General features: G+C 42.6%; 2 protein-coding genes across 3 annotated transcripts in view; one reads left to right on the plus strand and one right to left on the minus strand.

Moving 5' to 3' along the window:
• On the plus strand, positions 1-7,880 carry prg4b (proteoglycan 4b). The gene is made up of 13 exons (XM_071203022.1): positions 1-215; positions 310-388; positions 757-873; positions 1,083-1,205; positions 1,708-1,764; positions 3,011-3,856; positions 3,923-4,588; positions 5,025-5,111; positions 5,303-5,439; positions 5,571-5,727; positions 5,937-6,044; positions 6,418-6,546; positions 7,309-7,880. The coding sequence occupies exons 2-13, from the start codon at positions 322-324 to the stop codon at positions 7,416-7,418; spliced, it is 2,604 nt and encodes an 867-aa protein (XP_071059123.1). The 5' UTR covers positions 1-215; positions 310-321; the 3' UTR covers positions 7,419-7,880.
• Positions 7,634-25,869, minus strand: part of tprb (translocated promoter region b, nuclear basket protein) — a 21,822-nt gene continuing 3,586 nt past the window's right edge. The window contains exons 12-52 of one of the 2 annotated variants that reach the window (XM_034082039.2): positions 25,460-25,657; positions 25,270-25,377; positions 24,933-25,159; positions 24,592-24,755; positions 23,387-23,529; positions 22,850-22,998; positions 22,586-22,748; positions 22,361-22,495; positions 22,139-22,279; positions 21,720-21,888; positions 21,395-21,561; positions 20,956-21,108; positions 19,881-19,997; positions 19,260-19,463; positions 18,861-19,048; positions 18,565-18,712; positions 18,203-18,340; positions 17,923-18,054; positions 17,672-17,802; positions 17,341-17,551; positions 17,036-17,182; positions 16,346-16,544; positions 16,021-16,214; positions 15,581-15,654; positions 15,200-15,393; positions 14,740-15,030; positions 14,215-14,366; positions 14,025-14,099; positions 13,313-13,501; positions 13,036-13,194; positions 12,027-12,120; positions 10,923-11,071; positions 10,646-10,714; positions 10,456-10,538; positions 10,101-10,210; positions 9,786-9,884; positions 9,499-9,637; positions 9,026-9,147; positions 8,834-8,929; positions 8,260-8,328; positions 7,634-7,722 (exon numbers count right to left, since the gene is read on the minus strand). In XM_034082039.2, the coding sequence (XP_033937930.1) occupies positions 7,673-7,722; positions 8,260-8,328; positions 8,834-8,929; positions 9,026-9,147; positions 9,499-9,637; positions 9,786-9,884; positions 10,101-10,210; positions 10,456-10,538; positions 10,646-10,714; positions 10,923-11,071; positions 12,027-12,120; positions 13,036-13,194; positions 13,313-13,501; positions 14,025-14,099; positions 14,215-14,366; positions 14,740-15,030; positions 15,200-15,393; positions 15,581-15,654; positions 16,021-16,214; positions 16,346-16,544; positions 17,036-17,182; positions 17,341-17,551; positions 17,672-17,802; positions 17,923-18,054; positions 18,203-18,340; positions 18,565-18,712; positions 18,861-19,048; positions 19,260-19,463; positions 19,881-19,997; positions 20,956-21,108; positions 21,395-21,561; positions 21,720-21,888; positions 22,139-22,279; positions 22,361-22,495; positions 22,586-22,748; positions 22,850-22,998; positions 23,387-23,529; positions 24,592-24,755; positions 24,933-25,159; positions 25,270-25,377; positions 25,460-25,657 (5,940 nt within the window). In that variant the 3' untranslated portion in view covers positions 7,634-7,672. The remainder of the gene's footprint in view (positions 7,723-8,259; positions 8,329-8,833; positions 8,930-9,025; positions 9,148-9,498; positions 9,638-9,785; positions 9,885-10,100; positions 10,211-10,455; positions 10,539-10,645; positions 10,715-10,922; positions 11,072-12,026; positions 12,121-13,035; positions 13,195-13,312; positions 13,502-14,024; positions 14,100-14,214; positions 14,367-14,739; positions 15,031-15,199; positions 15,394-15,580; positions 15,655-16,020; positions 16,215-16,345; positions 16,545-17,035; positions 17,183-17,340; positions 17,552-17,671; positions 17,803-17,922; positions 18,055-18,202; positions 18,341-18,564; positions 18,713-18,860; positions 19,049-19,259; positions 19,464-19,880; positions 19,998-20,955; positions 21,109-21,394; positions 21,562-21,719; positions 21,889-22,138; positions 22,280-22,360; positions 22,496-22,585; positions 22,749-22,849; positions 22,999-23,386; positions 23,530-24,591; positions 24,756-24,932; positions 25,160-25,269; positions 25,378-25,459; positions 25,658-25,869) is intronic. The other variant, XM_034082040.2, reaches the window with a different exon arrangement.

The raw sequence follows: 25,869 nt of genomic DNA on the forward strand, positions 1-25,869 counted from the left end.
ATGTGTTGATGTGCTTCCAGCTGTTTGTGTGGATTTATGATGTCTGAACCTATAGTCTGGTCTGCAGTGGAGGATCCTCCCTACAGCCTGTGAGATCATCACACTTTTAATTAGACCGGATCCGCCAATTAACTGGAAGTCAGCCGGTCCCTCTCAGCTTTTTAAAAGCAGCCGAGTCCAACCTCCAGCAGGACTCTGACAGAGGCTCACACAAGGTAGGTTACCTCTCCCTTCATTCAGGATTTTCAGTCATGAGCGTGAATGCACTCTGATTTATTTATTCTTTATGTGTCTTATGCTTGGTTTCAGATTTACTGAAGGATGTCTTCTACTGTACTTTGTGCTGTTACTCTGCTGGCATGTGCTTTGACATTTGGCGCAGCTCAGAGTGAGTATAGTTACTGTGACATTTGTTTTGCATCGTGAAACCTTTAACTGAAATGTATCATTCACTTGTTTTGAAGTTTTTGATTGAAAGAAATGTGCTTTTATGAAGCACTTTCCGGAAATGAACTGTGTGTTTTCTGTTGTTGTACTTGTTCATGTTTACTTTGTTATTCATTATTTTCTAGAGAGGGGACAAACTGTTTTTATTTGTCACCTATTCAAAAATCAATATCTGGCACACCTTTATTATTTACACAGATGTCCTCAGATATTATTAGACCAAAGTTGATGAAAATCTTTAAAGGCACAGATGCCTTATTGTCCCTCTGATATTATTTTCTTTTTCCATGTGCTCTTTCTCATAAACAGCAAGCTGTAAAGGTCGCTGTGGTGCTGAGTACTACAGGGGTAACATGTGCCAGTGTGATTATGGCTGCCTGGAGTATGAAGAGTGCTGCACAGACTATAAATCCCAATGCACCACAAGTGAGAGCTTTTCCTTCTGATTTACATATAGCCTCAATACCAAAAAACTACTCTGGTTTCATTGTACAGTCTTTGAGAAAGATTTTTGTTACTGAAAAGGTTTTCATGAAAATGTATTACCTATTCCCCAAGTTTGCTAAAACCAAAATTATAATATAATCACCATATGTAGTCTATTTGTACAAGTCTGTTGTGTTTATGTGCTACAGAAAACTCCTGTAAAGGACGGTGTGGCGAACGCTTCAAAAGAGGCAGTCTGTGTAGCTGCGACTCTGACTGTATTAAATTCAAACAGTGTTGTCCTGATCGTAATCTGCACTGTGATGCAGACGGTAAGCCTTGTCAGCATGATTGTGTGTGTGTTTGTGTGTGCTTGTGTTATTTTTTTGTCAACCGTGACTTTATTTTTACAGTTTCACACTCAGTAACATTATTATTATAGTTCCTCCGTGTAAAGGTAGCCCTCACTTTTTTTTCAGTTGTCATGCAATCATTTTCATTTGAGATTAGTACATGTGCATGAAGCGCATAGAAGCCAGGATTAATGTTGAATGGCATGTCCACCAGCATGTGAAATAGCATGCAATGCATGCAGTAATCTGCACCGATGCATTTGACATTATTTTCTGTTTTGGATAATTACCACAGAGAAAATAAGTGGAGCAGCCAGTACATCAGCACCAGTGAAGGCTAATTCATGTGATAGCATAAATGATAACAAGCCAAAAGGTATTTTCAACTTGGCAGTACGGCGAATTTTTGTCATTAAGGATTGAGAAAACTGTTTATTACAGGGTTCACTTTTTTTTTTAACCTTTATACATTTTCTCACAGAGCCAACTTTGAATGATGCAAGTGATCCTTCTACATTCAGTGAGGAAAACCATGCAGGTGACTTGTGGAAATTAACTTTATAAATAACCCATAATCATAAAGATATTTGTTTAAGATTGCTTAAATATGATAATGATTATGAACTGAACTCAGTGTAATTTAAAAGGCATATGTCAGGAAGATGTTTATGCTGGACTGCCACACTGTGGCTCTGCTGCTGTGGTTTGCTTTGAGGGCCAAGTCTCACAAGAACAAGCCAAGAGCACAAGCTGCAGGGGCCAAAAGAAATATAAGAGCAGTGTGGTCATGAGAGTGTGTAGGAGGGTAACAGGCACAGGCTCAGTCACAAGAGAGGAAAGCACAAAATGAATCCAAGAAAGGATCACAGAACATTTTCTTCAGGTTTTAATTCAGGGGTTCGTTGGAATAGATTGGTGGGTGCAGATACTGATCAGTTTTCCAACAATGGAGTTGAGGACCCGGAGGCAGGTCCAGTCCCACAGATCACCAGCGGCTATGAGTTGTCCACAGTTGACGTGTTGGATCAAATATCTACTGAACCCACCCATGATCCAGACCCTCTGCCGCTCAGCACAGAAGCATTTACCGCCTCCACTGAAACACAGACCACTCTCCCAGATACTGAAAAAGAGGCCGATTTCAACCCCTCCTCCCTTAACCCCACTGAGAGCACGGGTATGTGACATCCAGGGATTACTTTGAAATAACAAAGAGATGACCAGAAAATTCAATGAAAATCAAACAAAATGAAGAGCCTCATTAAATGTTGTGACAACACCAGCTGTCAGAAAAGCTTCAACACTACTCGATTCATATAGATTTTGAAAGCCTATTTGTACAAAACGATTTCTTCCTCTAACCCTATTTAAAATAATAACATTGCACTGCTTCTGCAACAATGAAGTAAGGAAGAACAAACCTCCACCAAAGTACTGTACATTAAAAAATACTTCAGTTTTTTTACATCTAGTAGTTGCTGTATTTTACTTGTTATAGGTTTGTTTCTATACTAAACAGTGATGTTTAAGACAGGTTTGCATCTTTCAATTTTCTCCATGTTTGAGTATGTCATTTGTTAAATCGTGAATGTATATTTTGCTACTCATTTTTTCAAGTTGTAACTGCTACCTTAAACACACAATAGACAATAATAACTTCAGAAGCATACTTTACCACCCGTCTTTATAACATTAATTCAATAATGTATTCATATGCAACTTACTACCATTGACTAATATTGATTCAAATGTAAGAATTCATAATCATGATTGTCCTCCTCCAGATGCCAGTGATGCATCCACTGCTGGAACCACAACAGGGGTTTCCAGTCAGCCTCCTCCAACCACAGCGCCCCAATCTGACTCTTCTCCTACAGCCGACACCCAAGAGCTCCAGACAGAGGGACAGGCAGAGGTACAAACTGAGGATGACATTATTCTAGGAGAAACGACTGTAGCCTACCCAGAGGACCCAGAAGTTACAACCCTATCCACTGCCTCCTACACTCCTGTGGCTTCAGGATCCACAGGACCCCCTCAGAGCTCCACCACAGTCCTGGAAGACTCTCAGGGCACCACCATCTCTTCAGTAGCACTGGACCTGACACCCATCACTGAGGCAACCCCCTCAAACCCTGGACCAGATGATGCTGAGAGCACAGACAGTGTCCCAACAGACCCCACGTCTTCTTTGGCAGACCCTGACTCCACCAGTGTTTCTCCAGAAGAGCCTGGGGACCTGCCAGAGCTTGATACCCTGACCACCCAAACACCCTTGTTTACAGAATCAGTGCAGGATGACACAACAAATGAAGATGCAGCTGGAGTAACCACTCCTGATCCGCTTAATGTCACCCCATACCCTACTGACGATCTGCCTAATGTCACCCCAGACCCCACTGCAGATCTTCCTAATGCTACCCCTGACCCTAATGTCGATCTTCCTAATGCTACCCGTGACCCTAATGCCGATCTTCCTAATGCTACCCTAGACCCTAATGCCGATCTTCCTAATGCTACCCTAGACCCTAATGCCGATCTTCCTAATTCTACCCCAGACCCAACTGCCGATCAACTTAATGTCACCCCAGACCCCACTGCCGATCAGCTTAATGTCACCCCAGACCCCTAATGCCGATCTCCTAATGCTACCCCTGACCCCTAATGTCGATCTTCCTAATGCTACCCCTGACCCCTAATGCCGATCTTCCTAATGCTACCCCTAGACCCTAATGCCGATCTTCCTAATTCTACCCCAGACCCAACTGCCGATCAACTTAATGTCACCCCAGACCCCACTGCCGATCAGCTTAATGTCACCCCAGACCCTAATGCCGATCTTCCTAATGCTACCCCTGACCCTAATGTCGATCTTCCTAATGCTACCCCTGACCCTAATGCCGATCTTCCTAATGCTACCCTAGACCCTAATGCCGATCTTCCTAATTCTACCCCAGACCCAACTGCCGATCAACTTAATGTCACCCCAGACCCCACTGCCGATCAGCTTAATGTCACCCCAGACCCTAATGCCGATCTTCCTAATGCTACCCTAGACCCTACTGCCGATCTTCCTAATGCTACCCCAGACCCTACTGCTGATCTTCCTAATGCTACCCCAGACCCTACTGCCGATCTTCCTAATGCTACCCCAGACCCTACTGCCGATCAGCTTGATATTACCCCAGACCCCACCAAAAACACTCCACTTGAAGCCACCCCGAAACCCCAAGACAAACCAGCTCCAAACAAGCCATCACAAACTAAACCAACGTCACCTAAACCCAGCTCCAATTCTGAGACTAAGCCTCTGATCCCCACGCAAACCCTCACCATAGACAATCCTAAAGACTACCAAGCAGGTTAGAAACCTTTCTTATTTCTGGTTCACATTCTCAACAAATTGCCTTAAAGATGATTTATGTGACTCTGAGAAGAGAATGTTCATTGTAAGTATTGAAATGTTGTTCCATAGGCTCTGCAGCCTCTATATTCTGGGTATTTTTTTTACTGATCTCAGCCAGCTTTATGAGCTTGGTTGTTTTGACATTATCCCTCTGGGTGAATAAAGCATGCTTCAAAGCAGGGCAACATTATATTAAGTGACGGAGGTGGTTGTTAACCTACTCTGCAAATTAATCAAACACTCTTTTGAAATTGGCAAGCTCGGATACTTTAAAGAAAGAATGGAAACAAGTGCACACAGCTCCTGGAGCACAACATGATATATTTAGCACCTAGTAAACTCAGTTATTGCACACTTATTTTTTATCTCACATATTTTGTCCTTTTTCTCAGATGACACCAATGATACAAATCTGTGCAGCGGACGTCCGGTCGGCGCAGTCACTACACTGAGGAACGGCACCATGGTCGTTTTCAGAGGTGAGGGTCTGCCATCTGAACATTACATAAAAGCTTGTAATACTTTTACGTTTTTTGATGCAGAAAAGAAAACAAAAAAAGTACAGCTAAACATGAATAAAGAATGTACTCTGTGTATAACATTGACAGTAACAACAATTAAGATACAAATGACTCTGAAGATAAACCTTATCTGCTATTTTACTTTCCAGGACACTACTTCTGGCTTGTTGACAGATACATGGTGCCTAGTCCGGCTCAGAGTATCACACAGGTGTGGGGGGTCCCTTCCCCCATCGACACTGCGTTCACCCGCTGCAACTGCCAGGGCAAAACATACATTTTTAAAGTACATTTTCTTATCTTGACACCATTGACTGCATTTTAAAGATTTCATGGATGAGCCTATTTGCACTATATCAGGATTTTAATTAGGCTCTCTTTTTTCGCCTGGGGTTTAATGTTTTTGTGTTTTTGCAGGGTCCCCGGTACTGGCGATTTGAAAATGGTTTGTTGGACCCTCACTATCCAAAGGTTGTTCAAGTGGGCTTTGATGGGCTCCGTGGCCAAATCACAGCGGCTCTGTCTGTCCCTCAGTACCAGAGCAGGAGAGAGTCTGTTTACTTCTTCAAAAGAGGTAACAAAACTGCTGTTACAAGCCACTTGATATATGTCTAGTCTATGTATTGCTTATGTTACTGTAATTTTCTAATGACCTTATTGAATGGTAATGCCTGTGACCTAAGATTTTCATCTTCATAACTACACTGTAGCTATGTACGTATGACTAATAAAAGCCTTGAACCTTGAATTAATATATTTTGAAATTTGACTTGTTACTTTCAGGGGGAGCTGTGCAGAAATATTCCTACCAGTTGGGCGCCAGTCCAACATGTGGCAGCAAAGTCCACAATGCTGTTTACACAGTCCGCAGCAGAGTGGTCCGACGAGCAGGTATTCTAGGAATTATACAAAATGGTGTTACATACATTCTTCTTAACAATGCCATCAATTCCCTTTTTTTTGTAGTCTGTATGCGACATGACTTTGTGTTGGGTGAATATTGTCCCAGATTTACTTAGCTCACGTAAACATGTTTTATTTGAATTGCAACACATGGCATTTTCTGAAAAAGTGAGTCATGCCTTTGTGGAGGTGAAAGGTGCAGCGAGGTCTACCTTATAAATAATTTGCAAGTGGAAATAAGTAGCCTGTGGGATGTTTATGGGACAGCAACTGTTAAGCAGAATAATGGAAAAACGAATACATAAATATGCAGCAACCATTGAACAAATCATCTAAATGTCCTCTCAACTCTTGATTTCAGTGTCTCTTTTAGGGCCTTCCATCAACATCCGGAAATCATGGAGAGGTTTCCCTTCGGCCATCACAGCTGCTGTGTCCGTCCCCAGCCGCACAGAACGGGAGGGATACAAATACCACGTCTTCTCCAGATGTAAATACTTTAATATACATCTCCTTTAAAACAGATTAAGGGCAAGGTTTCAGTTTTATTTCAGGATATTTGCTCTAGGATCAGTCTAGTAAGAAAGAAGGTATAGTATAGTTTTAGGCAGTGTTCCACACAAAGCCTACATTTATATGAATTAGTAAAGACAGGGCACCTCACCTTATTTTGGATTAGCTCCTAACACAGCCCGTTAAATAAAATAGGATGAAGTAGTTCTTAAGTAGTAATTGTGGACAAAACGTCAGTCTGTTTGTCTGACTTTTTGTTGTTAGCCTCATTCAGGTCAGACATGCCTAATGAGGACCATGTGTGTCTGGGTGTGTGTCAGGGTGGGGTGGGATATTAGGCAGATGTGAAGGCCATTGAGGGTGGTGTCTATTGACCTACAGCTCAAGTTTGTTATAAAGTATTCACAGTAAAAGATTTAAAGGCGATGCATACTGTAATCCCTGTCTGAGTGAAAAACAGACTCCGTTTAAGCCTGCGGGATGCATCAAGTCAGGAGGGGTTTACTGTCTAGTCATTTGTCATTTAAGAAAACCTCCAGCTATTAAGATTTATGTCCAACTGTGGCCAAAAGCTATCCAAATGAATGTCGTTTAAAACTCGACTGTTAAAAGATGCATGAGATTATTTTCATGCCAAATTCATGCTCACTAACATGGAAACTGGCATGTAGATGGCCGGGTATAAAAGGCCATCCTGTACACGATGTATTAATGAAAATGCCTAATGTTTCTTTTGCAGCCACGTCCTACAACGTGAGGATGGGCGGGGAACGTCCCGTCGTTCCTGCGCCGACAGCCAACGAGTCACCTCAGAGCAGAGATTTCTTCAAATGCCAAAAGAAAGTCTGATGAAAGATTTTGTTTACCTATAGTTTTATTACATTCTTCATAAAACACACCGCTCCAGCATGGACTGGTTACAAAAAGGTACTTTAAAGTACATTCAAAAACAAAACTAAAAACAACAGGCTTCAGAACAAATAAACACCATCAAAGCTGAATACAGAATCTGAGTACACCGATTGGAAAATGTGTAATGCGTTTCTAAAAGGGAATGACATCTACTGCAGTCACGTCCGTCGCCAAGTCCTCTGATTAGTGCTTCATCTCGCAAATCGTCTTCCGTGTAAACCCCGAGAAGGAAATCCCTGACCTGTAAGGATAAAATATTTTGTTAAAATTAAGCCTGCTATACTGATGTAAAGATTCTGTACAGTGGCTGTATAAAACGTGTATAACATGTAATGTTTCATCTGTTATTCTCATTTAAAAAACACACAAACATGAATTAAATGCCATGAATGAAACAAATGCTTTGTGTGTGAATTTATATGTATAGCCGTCATAAAAAAAATGTGCACTGCTAATAATGTGCATTTTAAATAAGTCGATAAGGAGACGAGGTTGATTCAGTACTACTTTTCAACAAATTACAATAATATTTTAATTTAATACATTAATAAGTAATTATACTATTTAGTTTGTCTGTAACAGTCTGGAAATCTGTTATTTTATATCTGATTGACGTTAAATAAGGTAATTCTGTTTTGAGACATTCATATAAAACTCTCGTATATAAACAAGTACCGGGTTAACGCTGCCCATTTTAATATTTGTTTTTTTCTAAAACTGGAGAGAGATGAAAATGAAAATGAGACATGTTGTATGTAGTGTAAGGAAGGTCCCAGACCAGAAAAATGGTGGTTGTGGTTCATGGACAGCCTTGAGCCCCTAGGCCACCTTGGCACCTCACAGGCTGCTGATTTTCATGTGAGAAGACAAACATGTTGTGAAACAGCATCACATTCGACTGCTTGGAACCAGACTTAATTGGCATCGTAAAAGCAAAACTAGTGTGGTATGACCAGCCAAATAACATTTCTGGTCAGCCACACAACTTTGCAGGACGCTTATAAAAAAAAACACTGTCTCTCAGGAAGAAACAGGATATTCCTCCATTGATTCAGCCGCTTATCTTGTTACGAATACTTTGATAAGTCATGATTGTGGTACACATGTTTTAAACATAATTTTCTTCTGCTGCTGTTATTCACAATATTAAAATCATGTGCAAATATCTAAAATACATTTGTGATAATTGATTTGAGTTTTGGAGACATTTATTTGTTCTTCCCTGATGTAGCATCTGCAAAAAAGCAATGGACTTAAGCCCAAAGCCACTATGGGCCTGGCATAGTTTTATGCTCAAAAGCAATATTTGCTTCATCACCCCCCCCAACCTGTGAGTGTGCTCTCATTGTTACCTCCTCTCTTCATGCGGCCCCCACGGTGCTCGGGCCAGCGCTGCAGCTGTCTGCTGGATCCAGGTCTGGAGGGTCGAAGTGGAGCACTGCTTGTATCTAGAATAATTAAACAACATAGCAATCAGAACTGAACACTCATTAGGATCCATAAAGTGATTTTTAAATCGGCCCAGTCAGCAGGCTTCAGTGTACCTGCGGATCTGGAGGGGGGCTCCTGGCTGGTGGAGGGGAGGCTGGCCTTGTCAGACTGTTGACCTGACTCCTCCACATCCCCCTGAGAGACCACTGAATCTCCTGACATATCTCCACTGGGCCTGCAATAAACACAACACACAGTTGAGTTGGGCGATAGAGACGGAAACTTGTTTGAGTTAAAAAGCCAAGTTATAAAATATCAGTTTCTATTCTTGCAAAACATGTATAAAGATTCAAGCACCATCAAAGACTGTCCATTTTCAAAAACTGTTGGGGTCCTAGGTCCCCCCAAAAATGTGCCTATGGGAAAAAGGTATAACTTTTAAAGCTATAAATACTAACAGTGAAAAGAAGATTTGCTGATAAAAGGGCAGGGGGAATCTTGCTGACTGCTAGAGGTTTGATTTCCAGCAGCAGTCAAAAAAAAGAAATGAAATGATTGACAAAGAGCAGAGAGGAGTGAGCCTCACCGATCAGAGTCTGGCTCCAGGAGGGCGTCGTCCCTGTCCTCCACTGAGCCGGCACCTCCTGGCGTTGACATGCTCACTATGGGAACCGACTGAGAGGCGTGCTCAGTGGAGTCGGACTGAGCCTCTGAGAAGATATTTACTGGAACAGAAGCACACAAACACAAGATAAAGTTGCTGATTTTGTTAGCACTCCTAAATCTGCGAATTCCGGCTTCCTGTAAACTGTGTCGAGTACGTGGAAGAAAAGGGTGTGTCGGTAGAGAGACAGAACAGACAGAGGCGGATACCTGGTGCTGTAACTTGTAATGGTGTGGTGGGAACGCTGCGTCCACCCGACTCCTCTTCATGAGGTGCTAGGAACAAGGGACTTTCAAACATCCCAAGACCTGAAGACAAGATAAAAAAGTTTTACGCTCTGTGAAAAAAACCCACATGTCAGCATTTGATTGCTTTAGCTGTTAATTACAAATTACAGTACATGTGCCCCTGTTAAATGTATATATTTAAAATAAGAAATTAAATGTTTCTTTTTAATTCTGCATTTTCTTTTGTTTCCTTGGGGTGTTAAATGCTGTTGTACACAATCTGTATCTCTGCTGTACCTCCTTGTGATGCGAGATGTCCCAGGTCAGAGTGTGAGGACGAGCTGGTCTGAGGGCTGTCGTCTGAAAAACCAAACCTGAAGCGAGGCACACCAGCTACTTGTGAAGAACTGACAAAAATAAATAAAAACATTTTAGGTTTTAGTTATAGCTCAAATTATAAACTAAAGTAGTACATATTTAAATAGAAACAGTGTAAGAGGCAACCAACAACATTATTTATGCAGTATCTAATTACCCTGCAATTATAATATCTGATCAAGTAGCAATGGTTTTGTAACCAATAAACAACATTACAGGCGTTTTTCCTGAGCGTTGTGACGCGCTTGTCTCCGTCTATGTGTGTGACACTTACTTGTCAAGTCCTTCCGAGCGGTGCGGCACCACCAGAGTGGGGGTGCAGGGCACTATACTGTCATCATCAACAAAGAAATGCTGCTGCAAGAGATGGAAGAAAGCGTTAGATACAAACACGCACATAACCGAGTGAAGGTTGCCCGAATAATGTAATGTATGTACATTCTCTGATGCTTTAGAGGACTTACAGAAGTGCCCTGCACCCCGGGGGTGAGCTGAGGAACTCTTCCCACTGACTGACGACGGACAGGGTTACGCTGTGAGGTTACATTTTAAAACATGTGATTAACAGAGCTTTGCTTTTGATTTACACAGAGATGACCCAAGATAAATACTGTGAAAACTAACTTTTTAAAGAGTAACTTAAATATCTTAGTAACAATGTTTTCTATTTAAAATTTAGTTTTCTTCTTTTCCCTACGAGGAAAGTTCTATTTATTAGAAAAGATTAGTCTTCCTTCTTACCTGAGCATGTGGTCCCAGGTCTGATGTCAGGGCGATGCTCATTCGAGAGGGCAGCTGTTGTGTTGGTCTCCGTGGAGATTGGGGCATCCGAGAACCAGAGCTTGTGATAGGTTGATCAGTAGAGAAGGCCTCCATTGCAGTGCCCTCAACTAAAACAACAAAAATGCTCAAATAAAACAGAAGTCCATTTTGTTTGAAACAAAATACATTTGATCAGAGTTGTAAGAATTCAGAACAAGCCTCCTTCAGAAAACCCAACCATTGCATTTATTGTTCAATTATAGGCACTAAGATTCAGAGAGTTGGAAAAGACAAATCTTGGTTAAAGTAAAAAAAGGTTTTTACTTTACTTTTCAATCTAAAGCTGTATAAGAGAACGTCAATATGATTTGAGGGGATTATGCATACTCACGAAAAAAGTGGTCGGTTATATTAGTATATCAGTTACAGGAGTGGATTTATGAAATAGTTAAAATAAAAAAACACTTAAAAAGGTAGGGTAGGTAATTCACTTCAGAAACACTTTGTTATATTCCATGGAATGCTCTTAACATTCCAATAGCAATGAATATATTAAATGCTTTGACAATAAATACATAAATAAATGTCATCTGTGGAAGCCGTGGTGCTGTAAAAAGCCGGGCCGGCTAAAATGACTGGATGGCCCACCTGCCTGTCAGCCTTCCATCTCGTGCACAAACTTATCTCGTGCCCTCATTGGTCATGTGCGCGTTCGTGTGTGTTGGAGGAGGGGCTCTGTAAGGAAGTCTGAAGGAAGGGGCAGATTTGTTTCGGCTGCGTAGTTTCAAATTCTAGCACACTCGAGCTGGTTTCTCCATTCTTACCTACCCTACCTTTAATTTTGCTTGTTCCCTTACTGAATCAATCTTAAAAGTTGTACTACAATGACTTTGGGCCCCTTATTGGTCTATTGTATTTCGGTAGAGTATTAGTTGAATTTATTTGCTGCACTCTTCCCTTCAGACAGACAACAGATTACATCTTTCATAGTCATCGTCAAGTGTCAGATAACTAATTGAATGGCGGGACAGTCTGTGAGAGCATGCAGTGAGTCTGAGTTTGAAAGGGTTTCCTGGATCTTACAGCTGGCTGTCTGGGAATCTGCCGGCCTCTGGGTGGAGTCAGACGCCCCCAAACATTCCTCTGTCTCCGTGCCCGGGTCCGTTACATCAGCTCCCTGTGAGAGGAGAGATCAAAAGGAAAACATTAAGAGAAAGGGTGGTCAGTGAAAAGGAGAACCACAAGAACAGTTTTAAAAGTTATAATAAATAAAAAAGTGGGAAGGACATGAAGATGTGTAAAAAAAGAACAAATTAGAGGAAGCAGGTTATGGGATGGTATTCACACACTATGCTGGCAACACAGCACATACAGATGATGATTAATTTTGTCCCTATATGGAACAAAGATGCGCTTCAGAAAGGGCCAAATATTACAAATTACATTCAAAAACACTCATACTCTTCCATATACATTTATTTAAAATGTTACAAACCTAAGACAGGCAACAGGCAAACTTTGATTCACAATTTAAAAAAAGGCAGCCCTACAAAGCTTTGTTAACGAGACAGGTAAGTTGGATCAATACAATCGAAATTCGCCAGCAAGGGCTAACAAGTCCACATGCTGAGAAGTGTAAAAGATATGTTTTGTTCGTTGTAAAACTGTGGCAGTTCCCCAAAGTATGGGTAATACTGGAATAACCAACAGCACAAATACATATTTGCATCATTGTTAATGCTCGAAATGGGAATGGAATTGTTCAGCATCCAAACCTCCATACAGCCACACATCTAGATTTCAAGTGAAAGACTGTTAGCTGTCCCCAAGAGTAAAAGGCTAAACAACCAAAGTCAACACACACGCACAGCTTTAACACGGACAGAGTTACGAAACAGCGGCATAATGAAGTGACCGTGAAATGACAGTGTGGAAAAACTGAGTATGAGAGCTGGAAAAGGTACGTAAAGGTTTGACTGAAAGTGTGAGATGGGGGTTAACACGGTGTACTGGATGTGAGAGTGTGTGGGAGTGAGTGTGTGAAAGGTCAGAGCTGTTGCTGTGAGTTAGCATGTGTCACGGCTAAACAGACCTCTGTGTCGTCTACTTCGTAGGCCTCGTTGCCGTCTCCGCTGCCCTCGTTACTGTCCTCTCCTTCCTCCACCATCTCTCCGTCGTCTTCCTCCTCCTCGTCTTCCTCCTCGTCCTCTTCATCTTCCTCCTCCTCTTCTTCCTCCTCCTCTTCGTAATCCTGCAGTTAGTTGGGTGCATTAATTAGTGGCATGAAACAGAGTCCTTTTAAAATTCTGATTGCAGTCTAATGTCACTATGCATATTGTATTTTAAAATGCTCAACAGAAACTCCCTACCTGCTCTTCTTCCTCTTCATCCTCATCTTCCTGTTCTTCCTCACTTTCTGTGTCTGTTACTATGACGATTACTTCGTGCAGCAGCGGTTCAGGGGTGCCACTTTGGGACAGGGTGACCTCTTGCTCCATCATGACGGACTGGGAGCCAGCACCCTCATCTCCTTCGTCCAGTTCTTGAAACTCCTCCGTCTGCAGGGCGGAACAATGGACACTATGAACAACATGCATTCCACTTAGGGCTGCTCGATTATGGCAAAAATCATAATCTCGATTATTTGGGTCAATAATTGTAATTGCGATTATTAAATGCAATTATTCATTGACTTTGAAAACATCCATTTATTGGAGAGAAAACATTTGAACAGTATCTTTTTAACAGTTGATTACCCAGAACTTTAAGTATAATTCAACTGAAAAACCAAAAATAAAATAATAAAAAAGTAATAATAATAATAAAAAAAAAATAGTTTTATTTCGATTACGTTGTTTTCGTAATCGTTGCAAGCCATAATCGTAATCGCGATTAAAATACGATTAATTGAGCAGCCCTAATTCCACTCATTTAAAACTGTACGTTAAAAAAACCAAAGAAAATGTTTTTCCAACTGAGAGAAGATGCTCCGTCCACCAGAAACAATGTTAAAATAACATTAGGACATACTTACAACATTATTACTATGCGATATTATTAAGGATGTGTTACTACGCCTACCTGGTTTGCTTCGGCACCGTCTTGACTGTCTGTTGGCACCTCAGCCTCAGCACTGTCCCCGGCCAGCACCTCCTCCTGTGAGAACACAAAACACTTCATGAGGGCCATGACATCACTGTGCTAGTTCTCAGATGAATAAAAACAAAGAAAACATGCATTAAGATCTCTATATTTGACCCCCCCTTCTCACCTCTGGACCCACTATCTGGATGATGCGTAGCTTCTTAGGTATAGGAGCCCGGGAGGTATCCTCCTGGGTGGAGTCTGTGTCATTGAGCATGGTGGTGCTCTCCTCCTCCTCCCGAGGCCTCTTTGACATGGAGCTCCCTGGCGTTGCTGAAACTAGAGATAAGGCATGGATTTTGTTTAGATTTATCTCCACTGAGAATACAACTTTTTTTCTTTTCAAAAGCAGTAAAACAAACGTTAAAACGTTAACTCGGTGTGGCTCAGACTGGATTGCTGTCCAGAAATGTGGGCCTGTAATCTATTTTATTTTGTTATCTGTAGCAATTATGGAAAATGGAATTAGTTTCCCATATTGTATGACAGTTCCAAAAAAGTGCATTCACGACCACATTGAACTCTTGTCTCTCTTTTGTTTCTCATCAAAATGTGTTTTCTTCCCATCCTACTATCTACATGAAATACGTCAAATTATAAATACTATTCCAAATCAAGCTACAATCAGCACAAAGAAAGTACGGTTTCTCACCAGTCCCAAACACAGAGGAGCTGGAGGACGTTGAAGGCCACTCCACCTGCGAGCTAGGTGTTGCCTCGATGACCACGGGTGGTGGCTCCTGATTGGCTGGCTCTGCATGGCTCACGCTTTGTTGTTGAGTTGGTTGGACAAAGGCTGTGGCCTGCGTCTGGGTCTGCTGCACATTCAGCATGGGGCTCGCTAAGGTGGTCTGAACGTTGGGGCTGGAGGAGCGCACCGAGCCGCTGGCGCTGCCGTACACCGTCACATGCTCCACCGGGGGGCCCTCGCTACTCTGCATGGCTGTAGAGGAATTACATTAGTGGGAAACATCATTTACTTTTCAAAATTGGACTAAACAAACTCACAGGGAAATGTCCTTTGTTAAGTTATGCATTTACAATTGTTGATGCTTGTCTTTATGGGCAATGTTAGTTTGGTTATATTCCTACATTGGAAGCTTATGTCTTACCTTCCTGATTCTCCACCTGTGTGGTTGGCATGACAGTAGCCGTGGGTGTTGGCGTGGGCACAGTGGCTGGGGTAATCATGGGCCGGATGCTAGCTCTCGGAGTGGGTTTGTTCCCAGGATTGACAGGCTGCTTGCTGCCTGTCGTCACAGGTGTGGGCTTAATGTTGGCTGTTGGAGGCTCGGATGTGCTGGCACTGACGCAGAGATAAGGACATCAATTATGACTTTACTAATGTATGCATTTACATTTAAAAATAACAATTAAAAGCAGGTGCACTTCAGAGCATCCCAGAACTCCAACTGTGTTAATTTCTATACACTCATGCTGCACTGCAGGGGAAACGTATCATCAATTATCGGTTTCAAATGGTCATATCTTACCTGCCCCTGTCTGCCGCTGGGGTGGTCTTCAGACTGATCTGTCTCTGGTCTGTGCTCCTCTGCTGTTCCTGGGTCTAAATAATCAGAACAGAAGGGCAAAAGTAATGATGGAAACCAACAAGGAGCAGATGTACAATACAGTATTTTCACAAAATGTGCAACAATGTCACTTGATATGCTGCCCTGGTAAAGAAAAAAAGACGCTGCTGGTTCCACTTCTATTCTTGACAACCTGTTTTTAGCATTGGCCTGCATTTGTCAAGAGAAATGCTGTTATAAGTAACATATGTTTGTTTGTAGGAACCTGCATTAAATCATGACTGAATGTTTCCCAAACACTAGGGAGTAAAACATTTATCCAACAGCAAGATTGGCTCAACCGTATCTGCTCTGCTGTTTTAGTACTTCCCGTTAAATCAAAAGAAATTGAGAGAGCGTACCTTGCTGGGCCCCGCCTCGGCCGGCTCGTCTCTCTGCTCCTGTCTCTCCTGTTGGCCTCGCAGGTCTCTCAGCTCTCTCTCCTGTCGACTCAGGCGGCCCTCGTATTGAGACTTGAGAGCACTCACTCGCACCTCCAGCTCCTCACGCTGTTGCTTCAGTTCCTCATTTTCCTTCTGAAGCTGGTCTTTGGAGTCTGGACGTAAATCATTTGGGTCTTAGATTCAAAGTAACTAAACAAGCAACACTAGAATAGTGGCAAATATAAAGACGAATCTATAAAATAAGGAAATGTTCATGGTTGTAATAAGAGGAACACCCTCTCACTTGTGAGATGGTTGATCTTCTGCTTGGCATAAACGATGGCCTTCCTGGTCTTGTCCTCCTTCTCAGTCATCTGCTGCCTCAGCGTTTCCTCCTGAGTGGATTTATCCTGCAGCTCCTGCCTCAGCCTGGTCAGCTCTGCCTGCAGCCTGGAGGCCTGTTCCTGGGTGTTTCGCCCTTCAGTCTCACGCTCCGTAACCACCTGAGGCCGGACAGAAAGACAAGATACTAATGAATGTGTGCATGTTGAAAAGACAAGCGTATCGGGGGTGTCTACGACCAAAATGTTGTTTTACAGGGCCGATACCAAAAAGTTATAAAGAAGTCCGAAACCAAATTTACATTTGCAGTAAAATTGAAAAAGAGACCAAAAACTCCAACACAAAAAGTAGTCTAGGTTAGTTTGAGAAGATGTTTAAAGCTGCAGAACACTTTTACAGCACTGCACTTTTTTTTTTACTTCAACAGAAAAATAGCAACTTGGATGATAATCAAATTTGACAACTGATTTTTGTTCGATCCTAAGTACTTTGTTAATTATGTTAAATATACCAGCAATAAGCAGTCAGCAAACAAACTGATAACAGTGAATGATAAGCATGGCCTTCAACTCTGACAGTTGTCTTCTTTAGTCTTTAAACTTCAGAATGGACAGTTCTTTTAAAAAAGGTATGCTGAAACTTCTGGGTTAACCTTGTTGATGTTCTCCAGCTGCCCCTCTAGCTCTTTGGTCTTTGCTTCAGCCTGGCTCAGAGAGTCTCTGAGGCTCTGCAGCTCCTGAACCGAGGCCTGACGAGCCTCCTCTTCTTGGGATGGGCCTGCTGCCGCCTCAGCCACCAACTAGAGAAAACACAGTATGAAAGATAAATGAGTATGCTCACATAAGGGTGTGTTTTAGACAAAAATGGGTTGAAACAAACGGTACAATTATGACCTTTTTGTTTAAACCTTTGGATTACAGATAGAGGCAGTGAGATTAAGAAATACCGAGTGCTCACCTTGTCATGTTCCACCTTGAGTTCATCATACTGAGTCTTGTAGCGACGTCCAATTTTCTTGACCTGAGTGATAGTTCGCACTTTCTCCAGGAGTTCCTGGTTCTTGGCCTCCACTTCTTTCTTCAGTGTATTCCTCTCTTCATTTATTTTACTCATATTGTCACGCACATTCTGTATCTGGCTTTGCAGAGACACTGTGAGAGTATTCGTCCTATAAAAGAGAAATTGCAACAACAAATTGTTAAGTGGCAAAAAAATGACTGGTAGGGTTGAATCATTTGGACAAGGTAAACACTTGGTTCAGTAGCTGCATCGTGATACAGTGTCTTACCTGGCAACCTCTACTTTGAGTCGGGTACTCTCCTCAGTGAGCTGCTGAATGCGTTTCAGATGTACCTCCTTCTCCGAGTGCAGACGCTTGTACTCTTCTGGATCCGAATCCTTTTGCTGGCTCACCAAATGCTAAGAGAACGATTGACAAGATAGTAATTAGAAGAGAATCTACTCTCCAAAGAAGGATATATTTCTCCCCTTCTTACATGCATAATTTACAGCCTTTCTCCTTCTTGTCTTTTCACTGACCTGGGTCCGAGCTTTCCAGCGCTTGATGTCCTCTTCCAGTATCTTTTTCTCCGCCTGCAGCATGCCACTCTTCTCGCTCAGCTCAGAGTTGGCCTGCTGTAGTGGCATGATGTCTGACTGCAGCTTTTGCAACTGAAACACAGAAAGATCAGTTGGAGTTTCACTCAGGTGTTCAAAAGTTTGCAAAAACCATGAGTATATCCTCCCACATAACTGAATAAAGCGGAGTATAAAAAAAGGAACTACTATAAGTACATTTAATACAAAATGTAAACAATACTTTTGCTTGAGTTTGTTGAAGTTCCAGCTCCATCTTGTTCTTCTCCTCTCTCAGCATCTTGTTGGTCTCCATCAGGATGCTCATAGTTTCAGTTTTCTTCATCAGCTCATCGTGCTGCGCCAGGGTCTTCGCTGTGACCTGAGTAAGATTAGAGTTGGGTTTAAGATACAGGTTGTATTTCTATCTCACATTCGCGTGGCCAGGTTAGACACAGGTCTCGTGTATTATAAAGAAAACAGACCAATACAATGTCCTAAAAGAGATATTCTCATTCTTGCAATTAAAAACACGAATTGTCTGGCAAAGAAAAGTAAAACAAGATATTTTAGGGGAAAGGAGTGTCAGTGAGATCACAAACAGACCTGCATCCTCTCCTTTGCGGCACTCAAGCTGTCCTGCATCTCCTTCAGCTCTCGTTCCAGGTGCTCCACCCTCAGGCGGTGACGCAAGGTCTCCCCTTGGGCGACCTCAAAACGAGACTCTGCAATCTCCTTCTCCCGACGCACAAACCTGGGAGAGAGCACAAATTGAGAAAAAAAGAGAAGAACATCATCAGAATAATAGCCTTTGCATGGCAATGTCTGAACTCTATGCTTTATTTGTTTTTCCTTTTTATGTTGATTCTAAAATCACAACACAGATTCGCGAGGTGCGTTACCTGAGAATCTCGAGGACTTGGTCTTGAGATTTGCCCTCATCAGTCAGGGAGATGTTCATGGGACTCTCATTGATAGCACGCTGCAGAGTGTCGGCCATCTTCCTGCTCATGGTCTGGATCTGCTCATGCAGGAGAGTGTTCTGCTTCTGCAACTCATCGTGACGGCTCTCCATCTTCGCCATCTCCTCCTGTAATAACCGCAAAGAGATGAAGAATGAAAATGTAACGGCCAATTTCTAATACTAATATGTGGTGGAGCAAAAAGCATGGCCCCTAAAACTATGATGAAATCAAACTGCCCTGAAATAAATGTTTTAGGTGGGTTTATTAAATAAAAAAAAATTGGAGACTATGTAATAGATGTCCCTTTGATTTTGTCTTATCCGGTCTGGTCGTCACCTTGATGATCTTTTCCTGCTCCTCCCAGGAGACCCTGGCCTCCAGCAGCTCAGCACCGACCCTCTGGGATCTCTCGTCCAGCTGCAGGCGGAGGTCCACGGCCTGCAGGGCCTGAGCCTTAGCGGTCTGCAGAGCCTCCACGTCGGCCGCATGCAGCAACATCTCCTGCTCATACTTGTCTTGCGCTTCGGCTGCCAGCTTAGCCTTGGAAATGGGGAAGAGGATTTCAGTTCATCATTGCATGTTATATCATATTGTTGCAGTTGTAACTGCTGTGCATTAGAAAATGTAGATGCACTATCGGGTGGAAAAAGCTAAAATCTCTTCAAAACTCAATAGGTGGTGCTGCAACGTGCTGAACCAAAAAGGCTCTTCACTAACAGACGCAGAAAAATAAGACCAATACAGATTTAAAGGTTTGAGGGAATACAACATGTAAAGAATTTCTGCTTTTAAATTATAGTTGTACAAAGTTTATGAAATCATCTTATGTCAAATGTATGGGTAAAATGTAGGCATGAGAAGATGTGGTTGACTTAAGACATTTTCTAAACATATTTGAGAAAAGAAAGTTTCATATTGGTCATATTCCTTCCTGTTCATCTTCTAATTGCTTCTTACCTGCTCCAGGCTGTCTTGCAGAGCTTGTTGCTGCTGAGCTTCGGCTACAGCCACGCGCTGCAGCACCGCCTGGTGCTCAGCCTGGGCACTGCTGAGACTCCTCCTGAGACTCTCCATCTAACAGACACAAAAAAAACCTGAAAATGAACGGTATTCTTTGCATAATGTGAATATAACTGATCACCAACAAGTGCCAGGAGGATCAAACGTAGTGATGGAAGACTTGATGTGAAGATGTTTTTTTTTTTTTTTTTTTTTTTTTTTAAATCTGTAGCATTGAGACTTAGTTTGTGTCAAATGTGCTAATGATAATAATAATAATAATAATAATAATGCATTTTATTTATGGGCGCCTTTCAAAACTCTCAAGGACACCTTACAGAGCATAATTAAAGAAGAGCACACTGTAATACAAGACTTAAACAATTAAAAACAACAATCAGTTTAGCAGAGATTAAGAAATTGAATATGCCAGTTTAAAAAGGTGTGTTTTCAGGCTGGATTTGAAGGTTGGGAGTGAGTCCATATTGCGGATGTCTTGTGGGAGAGAGTTCCAGAGACGGGGGGCAGAGTGGCTGAAGGCTCGTGACCCCATGGTGATCAGGCGGGCAGAAGGTACAGAGAGTTGGAAGGCAGAGGAGGATCGGAGAGTACGAGAGGGAGTGTAGATGTGAAGGAGCTCAGAGAGATATGGAGGTGCAAGAGTGTGAAGGGCCTTGAAGGTGAGGAGCAGCACTTTGAAGTCTATGCGCTGCTTAACGGGGAGCCAATGGAGTTGTTGGAGAACCGGAGTGATATGATTAATGAAAGGAGTTCTGGTGATGATACGGGCGGCTGAGTTTTGGACCTGTTGGAGCTTACGTAGGGATTTCTGAGGAAGACCAGAGAGGATGGAGTTGCAATAATCGATACGGGACGTAACAAGGGCGTGGACGAGGATGGCGGTGCTGTTGGGTGTGAGTGACGGGCGGAGGCGGTTAATATTGCGGAGGTGGAAGTAGGCAGATCGAGTGATGTTGTTGATGTGAGCTTCAAATGATAAGGTGCTGTCAATGATATGAGATTGTGTATATACCTGCTCCTCCAGAGTGGCCAGGGCTCTTCTCTTCTGGTCCTCTGAATTTTGTTTCTCTTTCTCCGCCTCCAGAAGTTTCTCCTCCAGCTTTTGGTGCTGCTTCTCAGCCTCCTTCAAACGGGTTTCGATGGACGAGCGTGCCTGCTCTGTCACCTGGTCATTAGGCATGAACACATTTTAAATGTTATAAAGCCAGCAATCATCTTTTGATCAAAGATACATGAATATCTTTAAACAAACTGAATGCGTACAGTGTGCAAAATGTTATCTTATATATAAATTATTTTTATATTTGTGCCAGAGCATTACCTATAGATTTGCTTCCCATGAAATTGCCCTCACAATTATTTATACATACATTATATGTAAATCTTCAAAGTGTTTTTTCTGTGGTTTGAGGAGATGTGGAACACTGACAGGCTCTCTGTTTATTGTGTACCTTTTTCTCTTTGTCCAGGGATTCCTCCATGCTGTGAGCCATGGCTCTGTACTGCTCCATGCTGGAGGTGGCGGCCCTGAGGCTCTCTGCCAGCTCCTCTGCTTGGGCTTCAGCCAGCCGCAGGCGGCCCTCTAGCTCCTCTCGGTCTTGATCTGAACCTGGTAAGCCTGAAGTCAGGAAGGATCAGAGACAGACGTGTTTGACCACAGCATCACGAGAAACCGCACAATACTAGGGGGTTTGTGCCTTAAACACACTAACTACAACAACAAAAGTGTGGCTCAGATGTTTTAGAATGACTAAAAATGTGTGTGTTCATGCCAACCTCTGAGAACAGGCGTGGATGGGGAGCTCAGGGAGTGACGTACTTCGCTGCTGCCGAGTTGCATTCTGAGGGTTTTGAGCTCAAACTCTGCAGCATTCAGCAGCTCTTTGGTCTTCTGGTGTAACGGAGCCTGTATCTCCAGCTGCCTCTTTGCGTCCATCAGATGGATCTGTGCATGAGGGACGAGCGACATGGAGAAATAAGTAAACTATTTAATGTTGCCATTTGTATCTGGTTTGACAGTTGTTGGTTTTTTATTTGTAAAGGGTGTGTGTTCAAGACTAAAACAGGCTGTAAGTTGTTCCTTAAACACAGTAACAATACTCATCTATCAGTACACCTTAAAACGTCTAAATGACTTCGGCAGACATTGTTAGTTCGTATTTCAGCAGAACACAGCCTTTCAATGGAATCCTTACCTCCTGGTTTCTGCTGAGCAGGTGGCGCTGTTCCACCTCGCTCTCCAGCCTCTTCTGCAGCTGGGAGATCTCTCGTTCCTGCTTCTCCAACTGGTCACTCAAACGCTGACGTGTATCAGTCTCTGAACGCTCAAGAGTGGCCTGGAAGCACACAGAACTTCACATTTTGGACTGTTTGTGTGTGTTTGAGACAATAAGTGACATTTCATACTTCTATAATACCTGAATGGCATGGAGGTTGGTCATCAGCATGTTCTGGCTCTGTTGTTGGCTCTGCAGTGACTCCTTCTCCTGATTCAGCCTGGACTCCACCAGTTTCAGCATGTCTCTCTCCTTACGCATGCTCTGAGCATGGCCCTGAAATTAGAGGGTGAGAATTCTCGATGGTTTTATAATTCCCCCAATAATGTTGAACACATAAAAGGTTGCTGGAAAAAAAATACAAACCTCAGCCATGGATAGTTTCTCTTTGGCAGCTCTCAAATCCTCATTCAAAGAGTGTATGGTCTGCTCGTGCTTCTGTGCGGCAGCTGCCGTCTTCTGTTCTCTCTCTCTGAGGGAAGCAATCTCTTTCCTGTAGCGCTCAACATTGTCCTGCAGCATCTCATACCTGATATATTGAGAAATACATTGTTTTTAGTGCCGTCTTTTGCATTATTTATACAAAATTATTGTTGAGTAAAATAGATTTTTTTGTTCAAACTAACTTACCGCTTGGAGGCAAACTCCAGCTGAGTGGATATCTTAGCATTCTGGGAGTGGAGGTCTGAGAGCTGCTCCTGGAGCTTCTCGCCCTGCCCAGTCACTAACTTGTCACTCTCCATGCGCTCCTTCTTATAGGTGGAGAACACCTCCTGCAACTACAGAGCCAACCAGACACTTTTACTTTAAGTCAGCAGAGTGTAGTAGTTGTCGAATAAATATTCATTGGGGGAAAAACGCACGTTACACCGGCCTTTAACCTATTCATATAGGACTGCTAGCAAAGACAAAGTGCATCAGTAAAAGGAAATCGGGGTCTGCAACTGTGGTTTTATAACACTGCTAATCCACTGAATTACATTATCTGATGATTTGCTTTCTTAACGTCAGCGCAACACGTGCAGTGGGTGCTTGCAGTAGGTGACAATGTCCATAAATGCTGATCCACTAAAATGCTATGTTCAATGATAAAGATACAGCAGAAGCCAGCTGTGTAAAGACTGTTGCATTGTTACAATTATTAAAAATAGGGATGCGTTTGCTCACCTGTCGCAAAGCTGCCTTGGCTTCTAAGGCTTCAGTAGAATCTGTTGTCATGGAGACAAGTGCAGTGGGTGTTCCTGAGGTGGGAATGGCTGCTGGTGAGCGTCCGGGGGTGGAGGTCAGGGAGAAATCCTCAGGTGGTGTGCCTTTAGGAAAACACTCAGAAGTTCATCAAAATAGAAAAACATCTTCACAACACTTCATCAGCCTTTGCCATCCGACAAAAATTGTACTTTTATTTGCCTTGAACCAACATTGTAACAGTAAATTGCTATGTACTAGTGTTGTCACGATACCAACATTTTGGTTTCGATACCAAGTCAAGAATTGTGATTCCGATTCTTTTTCGATACTTTTCTTTTATTATTTTCATGATCAATACAATTGTAGTTTATCTGTTAAGTGTTTTCTTACAATATGGTCTCTTCTTTATACTTGAGTTTGTGATTTCTTTGATAGTTAACTTTATATTATATTAACATGTAATAGTACAGTAATATAAATAATTATTGACAAAAGTACATTGCAGATGTTAGCCACATTGGTAAGTTAGCTAAAAAGATAGCCATATTAGACAGTTATCATTGCCATTAATTGCCTCGTCAAACTACGAAAACGTTCGCTTGTCACAAAATAAATTACACTTGTTTGACTTAGATTTGAGGGCATGGGCTTGAGCATGATGTAATTATGTTATCCATCACATTCACTAACCTGTCTGTCTTTACATTCTTTAAACAGCTCTGGATGCCGGTCGGCGAGGTGCTTAGCCAAGTCTGATGTGTGTCTTGGTTTGCAGGGATCTAAAACATTTCTCACAGACAGGCCTCGTGGTGTCCGTAGGCTTGCCCTCACTGTCAGAGATATAGCTCAAATACTTCCAAATTTCGCTTCTGGCGTCTTTTTTGTCAACAAGCCGAGGCGCAGGGGCAGTTGCACTCCCACTTGCAGCCATGCTTCTCGTTTTCTCACATGCTCTGGCAGCTAGCGCGTGCATGAGAGAGGGGAGGGATTAAAACAGCACTTTCTCACCGGAGTACTTTTCCCCGTCATTCTTAAAGTACCGATACTAATGAAACGAAGGAATCTTAACGTTTTTAACGGCAGGGTATCGCGGTACCTTTCAAGTATCGGTACACCGGGCGTGCAACACTACTATAGTATGTACAGGATGTATCGTCAAGTATATCACTTGGTGTATCTCTGACCTTGCTGAGGGAAGCTGACTCCTGTTGCCTGAGCCAGCAGCACACGGTACATGTCCCTCTGCCTCACGATGGACTCGGTCATCTTTATCTGTTGGCCGCGTTGCTCCCTCAGAGACTCCAGCTCTACCTGGGCTTTACCCAAACTCTGCTCCAGTTCACCACGCCTGTAACAGATCATCTTTCTTAGCCTTAGCCCAGTCCTAAGCACTCTTGATCTTAAGCATTCCTTTTCCCCACATTTGATCAGTAGCAAGACATTACCAAAACAAATCAGTTACCTAACCCTCACTTCTGTGAGTTGATTGCAAGAAACAAAAATAAATTGGCACAGTGTTACGTACTTGCTGCCAGAGGTCTCAATCTCCTCTTTCTCCTGGGCCTCACTGAGCTCCCTGAGGGCCACCAGAAGACGCTGGTTTTGCTTCTGCAGCTCCTCCACACCGCGGAAGGTCACCAAGTGTTGGCTGATCACTTCTGATGTGCTGCTGACATCAGCTGAGCTCCCATCGTCCTCATGAGGCACATAGTTTCCACGAGCCTCTTCCAGCTCGATGAGCAGCACACGCACCTAGAAGAAAAGATCAAGACAGGCAAGACAGGCAAGACAATAAGGTATTGGAGAAATATGATATTATAAAATGCATGCAAAATAACTGGGAGAAGAGAGTGAGAACTCACTTGCTGAGCCATGTCTCCTAGCTGCAGTTCAGATCTCTGGTTGTCTCTTTCCAGAACAGACGAGCGTTTGTTAGCTTCATCGGCTTCCTTCTGCAGACGGTGAACTTCCTGTAAAACAAAAAAAAGATATCGTGTTATGGGCAGAAGGTATGATGTGAGGCCGTCACAGTGTATCATTTACTTTACTCACCATAACAGCGTGCTCCAGCTTAGCAGAAAGGCTTGCCACCGACTTTTGCATGCGCTCATGTTCATCCCTCTGCCGTTTGAGGATAGGGGCTTTGGCTTCCACTTCCTGCACAATGTCATCCAGGTACTTGTTGACCCGCTTGTTCTCCAATCGCTCCAGCTGCAGATGCTCCTGGCTCTCCAAATACGCTGTATACAACTGAAAATGCAGATGCCATCGAAGTAAGTAAAAATGACCAGTAAATACAAATAAGCGCAACGCTTTCATCGTAAAAATAATCTATAGAATGAACAACATGCATTAGTATTTCAAATCTATTGTGGTAGTTTATTGTACCTAAATTATTCCCGGACCTATTTCAAAATTCTAAATGTTAATAAAATAAGGTGGTATTTGAATTTAGTACCACA

Source organism: Pseudochaenichthys georgianus, chromosome 4, assembly GCF_902827115.2.
Source record: "Pseudochaenichthys georgianus chromosome 4, fPseGeo1.2, whole genome shotgun sequence".
Taxonomy (NCBI): domain Eukaryota; kingdom Metazoa; phylum Chordata; class Actinopteri; order Perciformes; family Channichthyidae; genus Pseudochaenichthys; species Pseudochaenichthys georgianus.

What these genes read in the sequence shown, in the direction of transcription:
- prg4b (XM_071203022.1), top strand. Translation starts at nt 322, where the DNA reads ATGTCTTCTACTGTACTTTGTGCTGTTACTCTGCTGGCATGTGCTTTG. An exon ending in TAAATCCCAATGCACCACAA is followed by an intron (nt 874 to 1,082) that starts GTGAGAGCTTTT and finishes TATGTGCTACAG; the next exon opens with AAAACTCCTGTAAAGGACGG. An exon ending in TAATGTCACCCCAGACCCCT is followed by an intron (nt 3,857 to 3,922) that starts AATGCCGATCTC and finishes ACCCCTGACCCC; the next exon opens with TAATGCCGATCTTCCTAATG.